The sequence below is a fragment of the Rhinolophus ferrumequinum genome, chromosome 28, assembly GCF_004115265.2.
Source record: "Rhinolophus ferrumequinum isolate MPI-CBG mRhiFer1 chromosome 28, mRhiFer1_v1.p, whole genome shotgun sequence".
Classification (NCBI taxonomy): Eukaryota; Metazoa; Chordata; class Mammalia; order Chiroptera; family Rhinolophidae; genus Rhinolophus; species Rhinolophus ferrumequinum.
This window is the reverse complement of record NC_046311.1, coordinates 125,994-142,367: the sequence shown is the minus strand read 5'-3', so window position 1 is coordinate 142,367 and position 16,374 is coordinate 125,994. Positions and strand designations below refer to the sequence as shown.

The window sequence follows — 16,374 nt, the reverse complement described above, 5'->3', positions numbered from 1 at the left end:
TAACTGATCACAAGCCTCAACAGCTGGCCATAGCAAGTATCCAGGTGACTGTCAAATTCAACTAGGCTCATGTCAAAAGAACTTGAGAGCAAACTTGGAGGGGCTCCCACTGGCCAAAAGATAGTAAAACCTGAGGTCCAAAAACAAAAACTTCAAATGATGGAACCCCATCAGAAGTGTTTGAATACGTGAGTCTATAATTATATATATATATATATATATATATATATATATATATATATATATATATATTTTTTTTTTTTTTACAAGTAATTGGACACCTTTGGAAGGTAACAGGAAACCAATTCATTTTCTTGAAAACTGGTAAAAAAGTCAAAATTTGATCTGGCCACTCAATAACCAAATAGATGACGGAAAGCACTTGTTCGTAAATGTACTCCAAATAATAAGTGAAAATGAAATATAGAAATGGACTATTCACATATCCAGGAACTAATATGTGGATCCCTTAACCAATAGCTCAGACGTCAACACCACAAAAACAAAGATAATCGGACGTTATATTCATCCTGATGGAAGAACTCAACACCAAAGGGGTTGAACTTTGGCCTCATCAAGCCCCTGGAGCCACGTGAAGGTGACAGAGGGGACCCAGAAACACCTTGCAGTGCAGGAGATTGCAGAGTAACAGCTTTAGCAAGTCACCCTGTTCCTCGGCTAAGGAATGAACTTCCATTCCCCTAGTAAGAAGGGCTTTGGGACAGAATTTCCAGTCAGTGGGGTGTGAAGGCCCCTTCACCCTCTTCCCCTCTGCAACCTGGAGCACCAAGGAGCCTGTGATACAGCTCCAATGCCGAGGGGAGGGCTCATCCGAGGGGAGGACAGATACGGGTTTCTGAAAATCCACACGGCATAACGCCACCCGGACAAGGCGGGCTGCTTCCTTAGGATTGTACTGCAAGAAACAAACTTCTCTGTTCTTAAATCATTGTATTATTGTTGCCTTTGTTACAGCAGATTAGTCTTTTCCCTCACTAATGCAATTACACACAAATTTATACAAGTGTGTGATTCCCCATGAGTTCACATTGTGTGGGCTCCATGAGGAGCACATGGAGGTTGGTCACTCTAGTCTGTCAACTAATAAGTATGCTTTACAGTTTCCATAATAACTAGTTTAGAAAAGTCATCTTGTAAAAAAATAATTTGTGCACATGGTTCCTAAAATTCTATTGGGCTTCCCAAACAAAATAAATGAAATCACAATATTCATCTCTTTCAAGCATCTAAGACTGAACTTGAACACATCTGTGCTCTATTCAAGTTCTGAAAGTGTGTCCCACAAGTCTGAACTCCACTGGAAGAAGAGGAGACGATCTCCTGCTGCGAAGTGGATACACATTAAGGCGGTGCTTTACTGACTGAGGGAGCGATGTATCGTTGATGATCCTATCATCTTCCTTACCTGGGCTTCTTACGTCAGTCTAGGGGACAGGGCACAGGTGAACCGGCAAAGACAGAATGGTGAGCTTCCTGGGCGTAGAAACAGTGCTGACCAAACACAGCTAGGCTCTGCTATGTGGAGCCAGTGAGCGGTGACGTCTTAATGCTTCTCACTTCATCCCACGCCAAATCTTTCGTGACAGGAAGCACACCAGCAGGACCCGTCCACTAGCTGGTGGGTTCTAAAACTGATCCTGCTGCTCTAGGTCCGGCATCCCGCACACCTGGGCAATCCTTGGGCATGCGTGCACACAGGCAGGCAGCAGTCCCTCTCAGGAACTATCCTCAGCAGCTGTCCAGGCGGTCTCAGCTGGTTCCTTAATTATTTTTCCTCCCTACTCCTTGCTCTAGATTCCTGCTATGATTTGAGCTCTGACCTGAACCCGACTCAAAATATGAATCAATCAGGATCAAAAACCATCCAAAAGGCCCCTGGATCTCCTTCCTTCCTTCTTAATTAGTATCACTGAAAAACCACATGCGTACCCTCCCGGAACCCTGCTCAATGCAGGTGCTACCCTCCCACTAACGAGACAGCACCGAGTCTTAGTCGACCATTCTATTCGAAACTGAGAATTCTAAATACACGCTAACATGAGACAGTGTTTCCTTTAGGCGCAGAAAAGCAGACTGCGCAGTAGAGACAGCAGTTAACTGTGAGTCAAGGGATCTACACTGGGATAAATTCCGCACCTCATGACCGAGCGACTTCTTTGGGCCTCAGTTTGCTCACTAGCAAAATACAGGGATTAGACAATAAATTCTAAAGTTCCCCCCTTTTCTACCATTCTAAGAAGCTCCAAAGCTAAGTAAGGATGGCCCATTCCATACACACAGACACACACACACAAAATGTAAGTTTAGTTTCTAAATCGCAACTGTGGCTTCTCATTTACACAACACCGCTGCAATATGAAACACTAATAAATGTATATAAGGAAACTATGACTATACAGACATGATCTCATCCAAGTTTATACCCTTCTGATTATTTTAATTTCCTTTGATGGTATACTAGACAAAAGCTTGGGCCTTTCAACATAATGTACAACGTTAAATACTGATTTTATGATCCAGATATTCCATCCAACTCCTAAAGGTTCTCATAATTCCTTATTTTCTAAAAGAGACATGAAAAACATTAAGCTATAGATAGGTTCATGATCTTTGGGAAAGAATGTAAAAGTTCTAATAATAGGAGGATATATAGGAAAATATAAATGACACAATATAAGATTTTATTAAACTTCCATTTTTTAGAGCTCTCTCCAGTGTTACCTCAGAATAAACAAATTTCATAAAATGTGGTACATCAAAGGGAATAATCTGCTTCCCATTATTTTAAAATGTTATAATGCAGAACTGAGAAATTTTAAGGATGCTATTCTTCCTAGAACAAAAGGGTTTAAATGTCGCCTGTGAAAAAAGGACGAAAACTTTATTACAATGGTAAAGAATGTATTGTTATTTGGAAATCAAAAGGTGTTTTTTATAGAAATCCAATGTCATGCTCAAGAGGTTATGTCTCCGGAGCGAGAAGTTTACCTTCACAAGCACGGTGGATGCCAAGTGACCAATCTAAACAGACGAGGGACTAATGCCAGGGTTTTCGCATTTTGTGTGGCTAAACTCTTTTCCCTCAACATCATCCTCAACTTTAGAATCTACAGTCCAATGACAGACCTTTCCAGAATCAAACATTTTTGCTTCAATTCTTAAAAATATTATTGGACATGTCCCTCTTTAAGCCCTGCCTGGCACAACGACAAGTATGAGACATAGCAGGCACTTTATAGTTCCTCACTGCTTCCTACAGAAACGGGGGAGCGCGGAGGCCTAGAGCATGGGAACTTGTCTCCCTTGACTGTCTGTGTGATGATGAGGGTAAGAAGGCAGACAGTGGAAGAAGTGGGAAAGTACAGAAATGAAGGTGTCTGGGAAGGTACGAAGAAAGAAAATTAGGAGCAAAGGTAAAGCAGAGGAAAAAAGGGAAGAAATAAAGGAATGCTCAGCCGAAAACAGCATGGCCCTTCAGACAGCACTTTACCACACACTCTGATACCAGCTTCACAGATAAACTGTGCTAAAATAAATTTTAGTTTAGCTCATTAACATTGAATTCAATACTTACTATGTGCCGAGCTTATGATAACGGCTTAAATTAAAGAGATACAGGTGTCTGTAAGTCACTTTTATTCAGAACGACACCAAAAGAATCCACAGTAAACTATTATTTTGCTTGTTATCTATGCCTCCATAAAACTTACCCTCCAGAAAGAGTTAAGAGGAAAGCTGATTTCTAATTACTGATTTGTTGGGTGGCATTAGCCACATCAAATAAGCTATCTACAAATATCCAAACACTATTCAAAAAGTGAAAGCACCATACACAAAACTTAGTTCAAAAACAAGTATCTGGAGATGCGTGACATTTATCAGAGACAGCATGCAAGGAAGAGGTAGCTCATGTGACAGTATCTCCCCAGGTCTCCCTGGCACGTGGACTAATGCAGAATGCACATGCAGGTGCTGAAGAAATGGGTGAAAGAAAAAAAAAGTCTGAGAGTCCCATTACATTTCAATGAAATTTAAAATTTTGTCAAACAGTATATTTGAGAAAATCTAAAACATAATGCCTTTTATCAAAACAATGCCATTTGTAACAGCAGCATTTTGAAAAATTAAACACATGTAACAATGACAACTTTTAAAACTTTATAGGTTATTTTAATTATAAGGAAGATTCAACTCTGCTAAGGTCTCTTTCTACAGGTGGAAGATACACTTATGTTTTTTACCTATTACAATCTATGTACTGCATTGTTTGAAATGACAGATGAGAAAATGAAGCTAATGAAATACTGTGAAGCAGACACCATGCAAAAGAGAAAAGGCCATCTTCTGATAAGGAGGCTAGTCCACCATCTGTCCCCCACCACTCAGTGACAATTAGAAAAGACTCTATCAGTTTTCTGGTAGGTGGAGATGATAGATGATGTAGACTTCTTTTGCAGATTCTGATGTTCTTTTCTGATCTAATTGGAGGTTTAAAAAGTGACCACAGAAAAGCCTAGAGTACAGGCTTATAAATTTATCATGCTGTGAAGACAGGAAAAGGTCTGAGCTCAACAGTGCACCGGGGAAATCTTTCAGATGTATTGAACCCAGCCTTGGAACGAAAGGTGTTTTCTCATAATTCTCAGATTTCAAGTACTGCAACTGAGATTACTGTCAGGCTTCATCCTTAGAAATCATTTCAATAATATCTCAGCAACAGTACTACATAGGTCACAAATAACATCACCCTTTTCCATACAAGACCGAAAGAACAATGACGCTTAGAGACAGAGAGTCAGCACTCCTCAGTGTGGGTGACTTTCACAGCTCTGGGTGATAAGGGCTTCAGCAGCTTCACATCACATTCAATGCCACCAAAATAAACATTCCCTTTAAGTCTATACACTTTTAAATATTTAGCAAAAGGATATTTGTAAAAGTAAATATAAACACAAAGTAAAAGAACAGAGAAGCGATATTACTCTAACACTAGATAAAAGAAAGCTATCTTAATATCCGACAATGAATATTACTAGGAAAGAATATTACTAGGAATAAAGAAGGCTCTTTCATGATAATCAATTCATCAAGAGCACATAAAAATCACTAGCACTTATACATCTAATAACACAACTTTAAACTGCATGGAGCAAAAACTGATTGAATTGCCAAGAGAAATTGAAAAATTCACAATTAAAAAGATTTCAATAACCCTCTCTCAAAAATTGATAGAACAAAAGTAGGCAGAAAATCACCAAGGACATAGTAGATGAAGGATCTTTCTAAGGTGAAGAGTATGTTCCCTCTCTTGATTGTGATGATGTTTTCATGGATGTATGACTATGCCAAAACTCATTAAACTGTGACCTTTAAAATGAGTGCAGTTTAATGTATGACATTTGTACCTCAAAGCTCTTTAAACAGCACAAAATCATACAAATTTTCAGTTTGTATGCATCTACCATAATATTGAATGGGAAAAGTTAAGTCCAAAAGGATTACATATAGCATGGTACTTTTTTATAGAGCAGAAAACTAAAATAAAGGTAGGCTTTTCAGGAACAAACCTAGATGCAAAAATCTAACCATGAAGGAAGGGACTCGTAGAGAAAGGGGAGAGAAGGGAGGGGAGGCTATACCGGGCATCACCAACCCAGATAAGGTTTGCAATACGAATACTGTACCAAAGTACTATTCAAGGGCGAGGTATTAAAGAGGAAACAGAGATGGTTCATATTCTTAGAAGAGAAAATTCATCAGTGGGGTAAACATACATACACAGTTAGGATCATGATGAGAAAACTACATGATACATACAGCAAAAATTTGCTTTTGAAAACTACAAAGAGATGAATAAATAATAATAGCATATTAGGAGTCTTTCCATTTCTGAGGAAAGGATAGGAATGAACACAAGAGTTATAAGAATAAAAATATCTGCATAAGAATGAACAAATTTGATCTAATATGTTATATATACCCAGAGAGAAAACATATTATTCTTAAAATTTTATAGTGTAATAAGCTATACAGAAAACCAATGAACTCCCCAAAGTAGAACCTATATAGCCATAATCTCTTACTGTAACGTAATAAAAGTTGAAAATAAAAACAAAGAGTAGTGGTCATTTTGGCAGCATATATTTTAAAATCAAGCAATGGACGGACCAGCCTGGCCTTTGTGCAAGATGTCAGTCAAATCCATGAAACACCTCCCACTTTTAAACACACACTCGTACTCATAAAACGAAACAAAAGGCATTGCCACCCTTCTAATCTATAACCTTAGAAACACCTCTTTGTTTGAAAGGAAAGAAAAACTGAAATTCAAAATACTGTAAAAGCCCATTAATTATTTAAAAACAAAATAAGCCTGCTTAAAAATTAAATGAAGAAAACTGAACACTTTAATAAATCACACACACACACACACACAAATGCAAGACATGAGTAGACAACACATTGCTAGATAGAAAGAATTAATATTTAAAAGATATCTACTCTTGCCAATTTAATCTATAATTTCAATGCAATCTCTCAATCAAAATTCAAACAGGATTTTCTTAGCTTAACAAGTTAATTGCAAAGGTTATGTACAAATTGAAAAGCAGAGGAACAGCCAAGGCAACTGTGAAAAAGATTACTGAGGAAAAAACTTACACTATTAGAGATGTAAGTAAGGAGACAACAAATAATGTGTATCAATTCCTGGAGAAAATAATTGTCAAGCTACAAATCTATGCCCTGTGGAAATATCTTTCACAAACGAAAGCACAAACAAACAAACAAAAACCAAATTTCCTACCAGGAGATTCTCTCTAACCTGAGCAGTAGGTACATAAATAATCGTTTTACTATTTTTCTACAAACAGTATATATACATCTTATGCACTCTTATCTATTTATAATGAATTTCACCAAAATATTTCAAAGCAGAAAAAGATACACCATGCAATACTAAATAGATGAAATCCGGTGTACTGATTTTGCTGGCTATCTGAAGGTAAAGCATTCCTATGAAAACTTTTGTTAGCTCAATGGCGTAAAACAAAGTAATCATCATTAATTTTTATGTAAAAATGTTAGAACGCTCCCAGACTAACAAAGTAACAAACTGCTTACCTAAAGTTTTTTCCTTGAACCAATCAAAGAGACTAAATCAGCTATGGATAGACAGTCATATATACTCTGCACATCCTGGTTACACTCTGAGTGAATTTACCACCAAAAGAATTCCAAAAGGTGGAAGAAATATACCCATTCACAATCAGCCATATATGCATGTGCATTATTTACTGAACTGTATGCATGTTCTCTCTGTCCCTTCCTCTCTCACTCCCACATACACAACTATAAAAATTTTCCCATTCGGTTCAAGAGAAAATAGAGTCAATGGAAGCTTTGTCCTATAAGAAAGGGTAAGACGTTTTTAGATTATTTCTCAAACTAACTTAAAACATACACTGTTGACACACTGGGGAGATAAATCATTTTATTCTAAATGAGTCCCAGTTTGTTCATTTGGATTGACTATCTGTTGAAAAGCAAACAAAATGTTTTCTTAACATGGTTATAACATGAGTGAATGCTTCTGCTTCTACAAAGGTAAGCAGGGTAAGAAAATGAGTGACTCCATTAGGTATTATCTGCTATCTCCCAGACTGGCGTCAATTCTGGAGGCATCTACTACTTCTTCCACCTCAGTGCTAGCCACTCGGGCCACAGACCAGCTTGAAATTCATTAAATACAGTGATGTCTTTATGCTAATTTGATGTTTTTGCTAATTTAAAATTTCATTTTTCTCTTCAATCACTTCAGTAGCATAATTTTCCACCTTGCACTAATTTGGGATTTATAAAATCACACTTGGTGGTAAACATCCAATAAATTAGTTAACTTAAGATCATTCATGAAAGTTACTTTCATACTATCCATGAACAAAAAAATAAACTTATCAGCTTTATATTTATTGTATGTATTTATATATAAATAGCGCTTACATAATTCCCATTCTTTTAAAGTCAGAGTCTCACAAAAAGAAATACGTGGATTCTAAATTTTAGAAAGCAGTAACTTTTAGACTTCATTCTCTATATAGGACTAAATGCACTTCATGCAACTTCCACAAGAATCACTACCAGCTTCTTTAGATAGTGTAAAAACCAAACTACAAAGAAATCAGTTTTAATTAAAACACACTTTATTATTTCTCTAGCAATGCATAAAAAATTAAATTTTAGAATGTATGTAAACTAGCACCCATTTGTTTTGATCTCTGAAAATCACATACTTTTATCATTTGGATTCTAAGACGACGAAAGAGGAAAAAATTAAGCAGATAACAGCTCTTTTTGTGACGTCTCTAGAAACATGAAAAATTTCCTAGTCCAATTAAAATAAAAACACAAAACACTAAACCTTTCTTGCTAGGCAGCTACCTATTATGTTTAACAGGCTTAAAACAAACTGTGTCAAAGATCAAGAGTAAGTTATGTGATATGTCAAATGCATAAGGTCAAAGGTCCAATTTTATTAGGTCAGAGGTGGTATAAATAAAATCATGTATGTCAAAGAAGAAGGGTGACAGACAACATGCATATAATATAAAGACATCACAGATGACAAGTAATAACTTTAAGTAGAACAAGTATGTTTACTAGATACCTTTACTGATTAAGAATGAAAATTCCAAGTGAGTAAATATAAAATAATCTTCCTATATCATATTATGCATATGCTATATTGCACACTTGTTTTCAGGAAGAAGTGGCTATAACTGAAAATAACTACCATCATGCATCGCTTACCACTGGGGACAGTTCTGAGAATTGTCACTGTTGTGTGAGCATCAATCACAGAGACACTTTCAGACAGCTGGATGGTCCAGCCCACGGCACACCGAGGTTACAAGCCTGCACAGCATGTTGCTGTGCTGAGTACTGCAGGCGGCTGTCACACGGTGGTATGTGTGTCTGGAAACATGTCCAAACACAGAAAAGGCACAGTAAACATGCGGTGTCAATGCTAAACAACAGTGCACCTGTACAGGGCACTCGCCGGGAACGGGGCTCACCAGACCGGAAATTGCCCTGAGTGAGTGAGGGGAGTGGGTATGAAGGCCCGGGCGGGATTGCACACGGTTTTAAAAACACTGTGCATTTAGGCGACACTACATTTATAAAAAAGTTTGCTTCAACATATTAACATTTGCTTGCGGTATCTTTTATACTTACAAACTTTAAATGTTTTTTTAATCTTTCAACTCTTTTGTAATAACATGTAGCTTAAAACACAAACACACTGTACGTACAGCTGTAAAAAATATTTTCTTTTATAAGCTTTTGTCTATTTAAATTTTTTTTTTTTTTTTTTTTTACTTTTTAAACTCTTTTCTGTTGAACACTAAGATACACACACTAGCCTAGACCTCCTCAGGATCAGGATCGTCAGTATATCACTGTCTCCAGTTCCACATCTGTCCCACGGGAAGGCCTCAGGGGCAGTGACACGCATGGAGCCGCCATCCCCCGTGACAGCAGTGCCTTCTGGAACTCCTCCGGAAGTACCGGCCTGAGGCTCTTTCTGAGGAGGCGTCACTCTTTTCAGAAATGTGCCCATGGTAGGGTAGTCTGCTTGGTTTGTCTCTTTTTTCACCATAGATTTGCTTGTAAGCAGGCAACACACGATAAACAGTCCTCACTAGTAATGAAAACCTTTCAGTGTCAGGTCCATGTTTTCAGACTTTTTAAGGAGCTTGTTGAGGTCTGTAAAGCGTCTGCTAACCCCTTCACTGTGCATTTTCTTGGGGTTCTTCTTTCTCTTTCCCTGCAGTTTCCTTTCCTCTTGCCTCTTCCTCACCTATGTGTTACTGTTCCAGTTCCAACACCTCCTCACTAGTCCTCTCGTCAGGAATCCCCTCTACGAGCTCCCCCAGTGCCGTCCTCCTCCACACTCAGGTTCAGTCATTTGCCATCTCAGCCATGGCCTTGAGGATTTCTGCAACATCTTCCTTGGCAAATCCTTTGAAGTCACAGAAAAACCTTTCCAATGTCTTTCAGACGCCATGCCTACGCTCCTTGGTGACATCACCCCAAGCCCGAGCACGGCTCTTGATGTAGTCAGAGATGTTGTGATCCTTCCAGAATAGCATCAGTGTCTTCCTCAGCTCCAGCAATAGCCTGAGCACAGGTCACCCTCGGGCAGTCAGCTTTAGAAGCTGCAACAACTCCCTGACCCACTGGTTGATCAAAGAGGTAGTGTTTAGAGGGAGAAACTCCACTTGATACTGGGATGAAGCTCACCAAGAAAAGGAGGGTGTCTGGGAGCATTATCAATAAGAAGCAAAATCTTGAAAGGTATAATTTTCTCCAAACAGTGTTTCTCCATTTCGCTGATGCAGCAATTTAAGAGGGAGTCTTGGAAGAGGAGCTGTGCCATCTGTGACTTGTCACTGCTCCTGTAGGACACTGGCAGTGTGTGTTTACCGACATGCCTGAAGGCCCTGAAGGTCTCATTGTGTCGGATCACAAAGGGTTTCTTTCAGTTTGCAGCCTGCAACACTGCGCCCCAATAAGACTGCTATCTCGTCCTGAAAAGCCCCAAAACTTGGCACTGACTTGACCCCCTTATGGATGAAAGTCCTTTCAGGCATCCAGTTCCAGAATTAGGAGGTGTCATCCACACTGAGTATCTGCTTTGGCAGGTTATTTTCCTCCACAATCAGCCGATCTATAGTTTCCCAAAATTCTTCAGCTTCCTTCACGTCAACACTCACAAACTCACCACTCATGTTCACATCATGGAATGAATACCAGTTCTGGAATGGTTAACCTCCCAGAGCTAGCAGTGAATTCAACCTCGTAGTTGGGTCCAGCCTTTCCTTTCAACGTCACAAACTTTTTCCTTTGGCCGTGTTCACCATGGTGCTGAGAGGGACAGGCTTCTATCCAGGTCACTAGAAGTTTCTCCATGTCTGATCTAGTCCCTTCTCAAATTACTCTTTGTCTCGTTGCCTTCAACGAAGCAGATCCTTTAAGAGCTTCTGTCGCTTTGTTCTTGTTCTTCACGATCGCAGCCGTGGTGGGGTGGGAAAGGCCTAGCTGGAGAGCAGTAACCACCCGTTACTGTCCACCGTGTAGTCCTCAATCACTGTTCATTTCCTTTCCAGGTCAATCACTCCAAGTAGCCTCTTACTGGCAACATTAGCCATGATTCTATATGCTGAGAGGCCAGCAGATTAAATCTGGTACAAGACTGCAGCATAACATGGCACAATGTTTTACAGCAAACTTTTTTATAAGCAGTAAGGGTACACACAAAAATACCGATAAAATGTAGGGTGTAATAAGCACATAAACCGGTAACAGCGTCATTTACTGTCATCGGCAGATGTTCTGTCCTGTCCGTGACTGCATGTGTTGTGCTCGTGCACGGGTGGCCAGCACAGTTTAGGTGTTTACGACAGTGTCACCACAGACACGTGACAACAGCTGTGGAGTGACAACGCCTACAATGTCACCGGGGAATAGGAACTTTTCAGCTCCGTGAGGATCTTATGGGACCACCATCGTCTATTTGATCCATCGCTGACCAAAAAGTTATGTGGCACATGACTGTACATGAATTGAAAATTGAATTATTTTCAACTGAAACCGTACACAACATGAACACACCAATCAAATCTCAAAACCTAACAGTTAAACATCAGACTAGGCTATGATAGCCACAAAAGTTAAGATAATATTGCATATTTGTATTCCAAAGTATGTGAATTACATATTTTCCTTCTCAAGCTTTCTCATTAAAATAAAACACATAAAATTTAGATTTCAGTTTACATATGAGTAATAGCAGTGCTCCAGAAATTTTTTAAATAATTTTTTTGTAAATTAAATAGCATATTTGCCTTTTCTTGAAAAGTACTTAATTATAAGTAATTTTTATAAACGGAGGAATTTCATTTATAATGGGGCTAACCAGACTGTCATTAGGGAAGCAGTGTAGGACTCTTTCAAAGCGGAGCTCGCATGCCTGTGACTAGTTGTAAACAGGGAATGAAGTAGAGAATGGAACTAATTATATGACTGATTCAAATAAAAAAACCCATACGACTCTCCCTTTAAATACCCACAGAATGTGAGGAAAGGCAAACTTCATGTAAAAAGCAAAAAAGCATCTTAGGAAAAGCACATAGAGGATTACTTCCATTTTGCATTTCACTTCTATTAATAGTGCCTAATGCCATTCTGTATAGCCTTCAGCTCAATTCAACTCAACTCAGTGAGCTTTTAGGAAACGCCTCCTATGTGTCAGTATTGTATCACACCATGGATGTACAGGAATTAAGCATTGGAGAGTCTCAGTGAACACGCTTACAACTGGACGAATCTTTCAACTGCAAAAGTTGCAGCAAATACACAAAACGTGTATTGCAAGGCATCAGAAAACAGCCAGCACACGGGGACTGAGAGGCCCCATCCCTGGAAGGGGAAAGCAGTGTGGTGAGCCCCACCCGCACTCTGCATTGTCACCTAAGGGCGTCCACCCATTTTTGGCGTGGGGTAATAGTGCACACTGAACGAGGCAGTTTTACTAAGCTGAGGACACAGAATGTGCTTTAGAGCTGTCAAAGTAGTTGGAACTTGAGAGGCAAAACCTCAAAAGGAGAAAATCATAGAGAAGCGAGCCCCCCCCCACACACACACCAAAAAGTGCAATTTGCCCTAAAAAATCGGTCCTATCTAAAAACTCTGGAGAAACAGGAGCCTCATTCCACCTACCCAGGTAAGATTTATTAAAAGCCAACCCCAAAATTACCCCTTCTTGCCCCAGAACAAAGCCACATTCCCGTGAAGCAGCCCTTCTGTCCCAAACCATGTAGCACAAGCCCAAATCTTCTATGTCCCTTCTACCACCTAATGAGAAGCCCCAGGACTTTCCATGGCATTGTTCCTTTCTTTTAACAAGTCCAAAAACCAATTTTATACATGTGTCTGATGGTGTTTGCCTGGAGGGCATTGACAGAAAGCTAAGACAAACAATGAACTGCATATAAACATTCCAGATTGTGCCACAGATGTAAGGATGAGTGCGAGAAGCCAGACACAAAAAGTACATAGTAGAAGACACCAGTTATCATATCGCGGACAGGACAGACTAAATGATGGTGCCAGCAGTGACAGACTAGTTACCCAGGGCCCGAGGGAGCCTTCTGGGGTAAAAGAAATTCTCGGTATCTTCATATGAGTGGAACACACGTAAGAATTCATCATGCTATACACTTGAGATCTGTGTGGTCTACTAATATATGCTCTGCTGAAATAAAGGAGGGGGAGGGAGGCGGCTCAGACACCCATGTGCACCCACTGCTGGCACTGCCCCCAGAGAACCACAATAACCTCTCCCGGGCTGAAGGGATGCTTGAAACCCATGAACTTCTCACCTCTGGGTAGCTTTAGAAATTTGCTATTACAACTAAAACCAACAAATTCATAGGTGAGCAGTATCATCCGTGTCTCCATAATGGCTGAATAAAAAATATTTATAAAAGTACTTATGCAAATCTAAATTCCCTGTAAACAATAATTATAGGCAGATAAATAATGCATTCCCAAAAATCTGTAGACAGTATAGTGATAAAAATTATCAATCTTTATGACATTTATATTGTCAACTGTTTTCCAAGAAATGTAGAGCACCACTAAATAATTTTCATCTATTATTAAAATATAAAAACATCATAACCTATTTTGTACAGAAATTACCTAACAGTATTCAACTCTTATTTCTGTTTCTTATTAAATTAAAACGTACACTGAAATAACAGCATGTATGCATACTACGATAGTAGTTATTAAATGTGAAACATACTTTTCAGTAATCACAGAAGTCCATCTGAACACGGACTTCTTTACATATAGGAGAACACACGAGGCCCTCAGGAAGTCTGTGAGTGAGCCAGAGGAGAGCTTACCACTTCTTCATCTGAGAGCTCACGCCCTTGGATGCTGCTATTCTCCCTCACAGCTTGCTGGTGTTTTCTGCCTTTAATGTGGCTGAAGAGATACACCTCTGAAGAAATCTAAAAGCAGAAGACCAGAGTGATGTAATCAACATGTAGTTTTAGCTCATTTTAAATCGTATATTTAATCCAGTATACTGCACACAAGTTGGGATCACTCTAGCACTAATACAGTAGGCCTAAAACTAGTTTCTTCAGAATGCAAGTCTGAGAATCCTCTAGAATGCACATGGTGAAAAAGGCATGCCATTGTGCCAACCTTAACAGGATGGCCTTTCCTCTAAGTATCAAGCTTCACATTTCAGCACTGAAAACGGTCCATTTCTTCTTTTGGGGCCAACACCCAAAAGCGCTGACTCAGACAATCGGAGAGCAGGTACACAGCCAACCAGCAGCCAGTGCACATGTGGCATTTGGCACTTCCACTACGAAAGGCCAACACTACTTTTCTACTATGGAGTTCACATAGAAATCACACAAGAAATCCACAGTACTCAGCAGATGCTTTAGTGTGAGTTTTAAAAGACAGAAGAATACATTTCCACGGTTGAATAATCTTTAGTATTCCATCTTAATATGTCATCACAATGTCATTCATAATGACAACCTACCAGGACACCGCACAGAGAGCACTGCTTCTTCCTTTCGTAAGGGGTCAGTCTGGGAGCATAATCAGTATTCGCATGTCGTCCACTGCTTAGCTCGGCAGCTTTTTCTTTTCTCTGTTCAATCTGCTCCATGTGCCTTCGAATACTTTCATCATGCTGTTGATGAAGTCACAGTGTCAGAATATCAAAAATTATTCAAATTGTACGGAGAACTTGAAAAAATGATATTTCCATTGTGCCCTCTAAAATAATAGGAGAATGCCTGAATTCAGTGTTAACAAGAATTACACAAAGCCCTTTACCATGTCCTGCATGCAGTTACGCTTCCGGAAGTGTGTTCCATGGAACCACACCAGGGGGCATCAACAACAGGTTTATGGAAGAGGTTCTGTGGTCAATTAAGTTTGTAAAATCCCAAGTGAAAGCTAAAAAGGTTAACATAGGACGTTACATAGCCTGGATATGTCACACTGAGCACTGTGACTCAATTAAGCTAGCTCATATTAAGCAACACTTGACACACAACACACTTTTTAGAAGCATTTTTTGGAGCACACAGTGGAAATGTTGCCCCACAATAAGGAGCAAGCTCATCCTCACAGTAAAGGTCCATCAGGACACAAACCTCTACCCACACCAACTCCATTTCTAGCTGTTCTACATCTCTAGTGACTTCCCAGAAAACAAGAGTCAACCAACCAAAACCACTACTTCAGACACCCGACTTCGTGCTCGTACTATTTCTCAGGGCTGAAAGGCCATCCCACTCAACTACCCACTCTCCTGCCTGTTTAATTCACCTGTCTTCCAAGACTCAGCTCAGGAAGAACTCTCTAAAACGGTCTCCCTGTACCCTCCCTCACGTTAGGCCAAGGGCCCTCCTTACTGCATATACCCGTGTACTCATGGGGGATGGTCTGCTTAGCACCCACATGTCACGGCAGACTAGGAGCTTCTTGAAATTCAGAACGTTTTGGTCATCTCTGCACCCCATGCCTGCCACATGGCTCGGTAACTGTTTACCACGTGGCTCGAGGGCTATATGATGGGTAAAATATGGTCCTCTACCTTTCGGAAGTTACTGCCTGTCTCTGTGAGGAGCCAACACTAAGTAACTGTGACACAATGTGAAGTATTCACACTGCTAGGAACTGTAGTACTAACGGTAAAGGTTTTCTAAAAACTATCAGTTCATCATAACCTCCCAACCTAAAAACATGCAATTCCTAAGCACTGAAATCAAGTGAAACCAATTACAATAATCATTGCTCAGCGAAAACAAGACATGTTAAAATGTGTTTACTTCTTTTCCCTCAATTGCTTTACCTTATTAAAATAAATTTAGTTTTCCAATAGTGGAACTAGCCAATACGACGGCAGCCAAATCATGTCTTGTTATCAAACAATCAGGAATACAAATTAATTCAAGTTTCTATGCAATTTGATTCAATGAATAAAATTTTAATCCCATGACCCGTTCAAAGCTCTACAGTTTCATATTAAAATGTATACTGGACCTACCTTGAGCTGAATTTTCTTCTGTAGCTCTTCCATAGCTTCCTGTTGAGCAGCTGTGAGGGCTGCTAATCGTTCTTCCCTGTCTCTGCAAGAAGACAGTACAAATTATAAACCCAGCTGCTCGAAGTAACACATCTCATGATGTGAAAAAATGCAGTTAGGGTTAATAGGCTTACATATTCTAAAGGGTTGTTATTTTTTAATAT

At 39.5% G+C, this 16,374-nt stretch overlaps 1 protein-coding gene across 1 annotated transcript in view; it reads right to left on the bottom strand.

Moving 5' to 3' along the window:
* Positions 1-16,374, bottom strand: part of SCAPER (S-phase cyclin A associated protein in the ER) — a 218,092-nt gene that overhangs the window by 120,100 nt on the left and 81,618 nt on the right. Inside the window, exons 18-20 of the mRNA XM_033099943.1 lie at positions 16,172-16,253; positions 14,654-14,806; positions 13,995-14,102 (exon numbers count right to left, since the gene is read on the bottom strand). Of these exons, the coding sequence (XP_032955834.1) occupies positions 13,995-14,102; positions 14,654-14,806; positions 16,172-16,253 (343 nt within the window). The remainder of the gene's footprint in view (positions 1-13,994; positions 14,103-14,653; positions 14,807-16,171; positions 16,254-16,374) is intronic.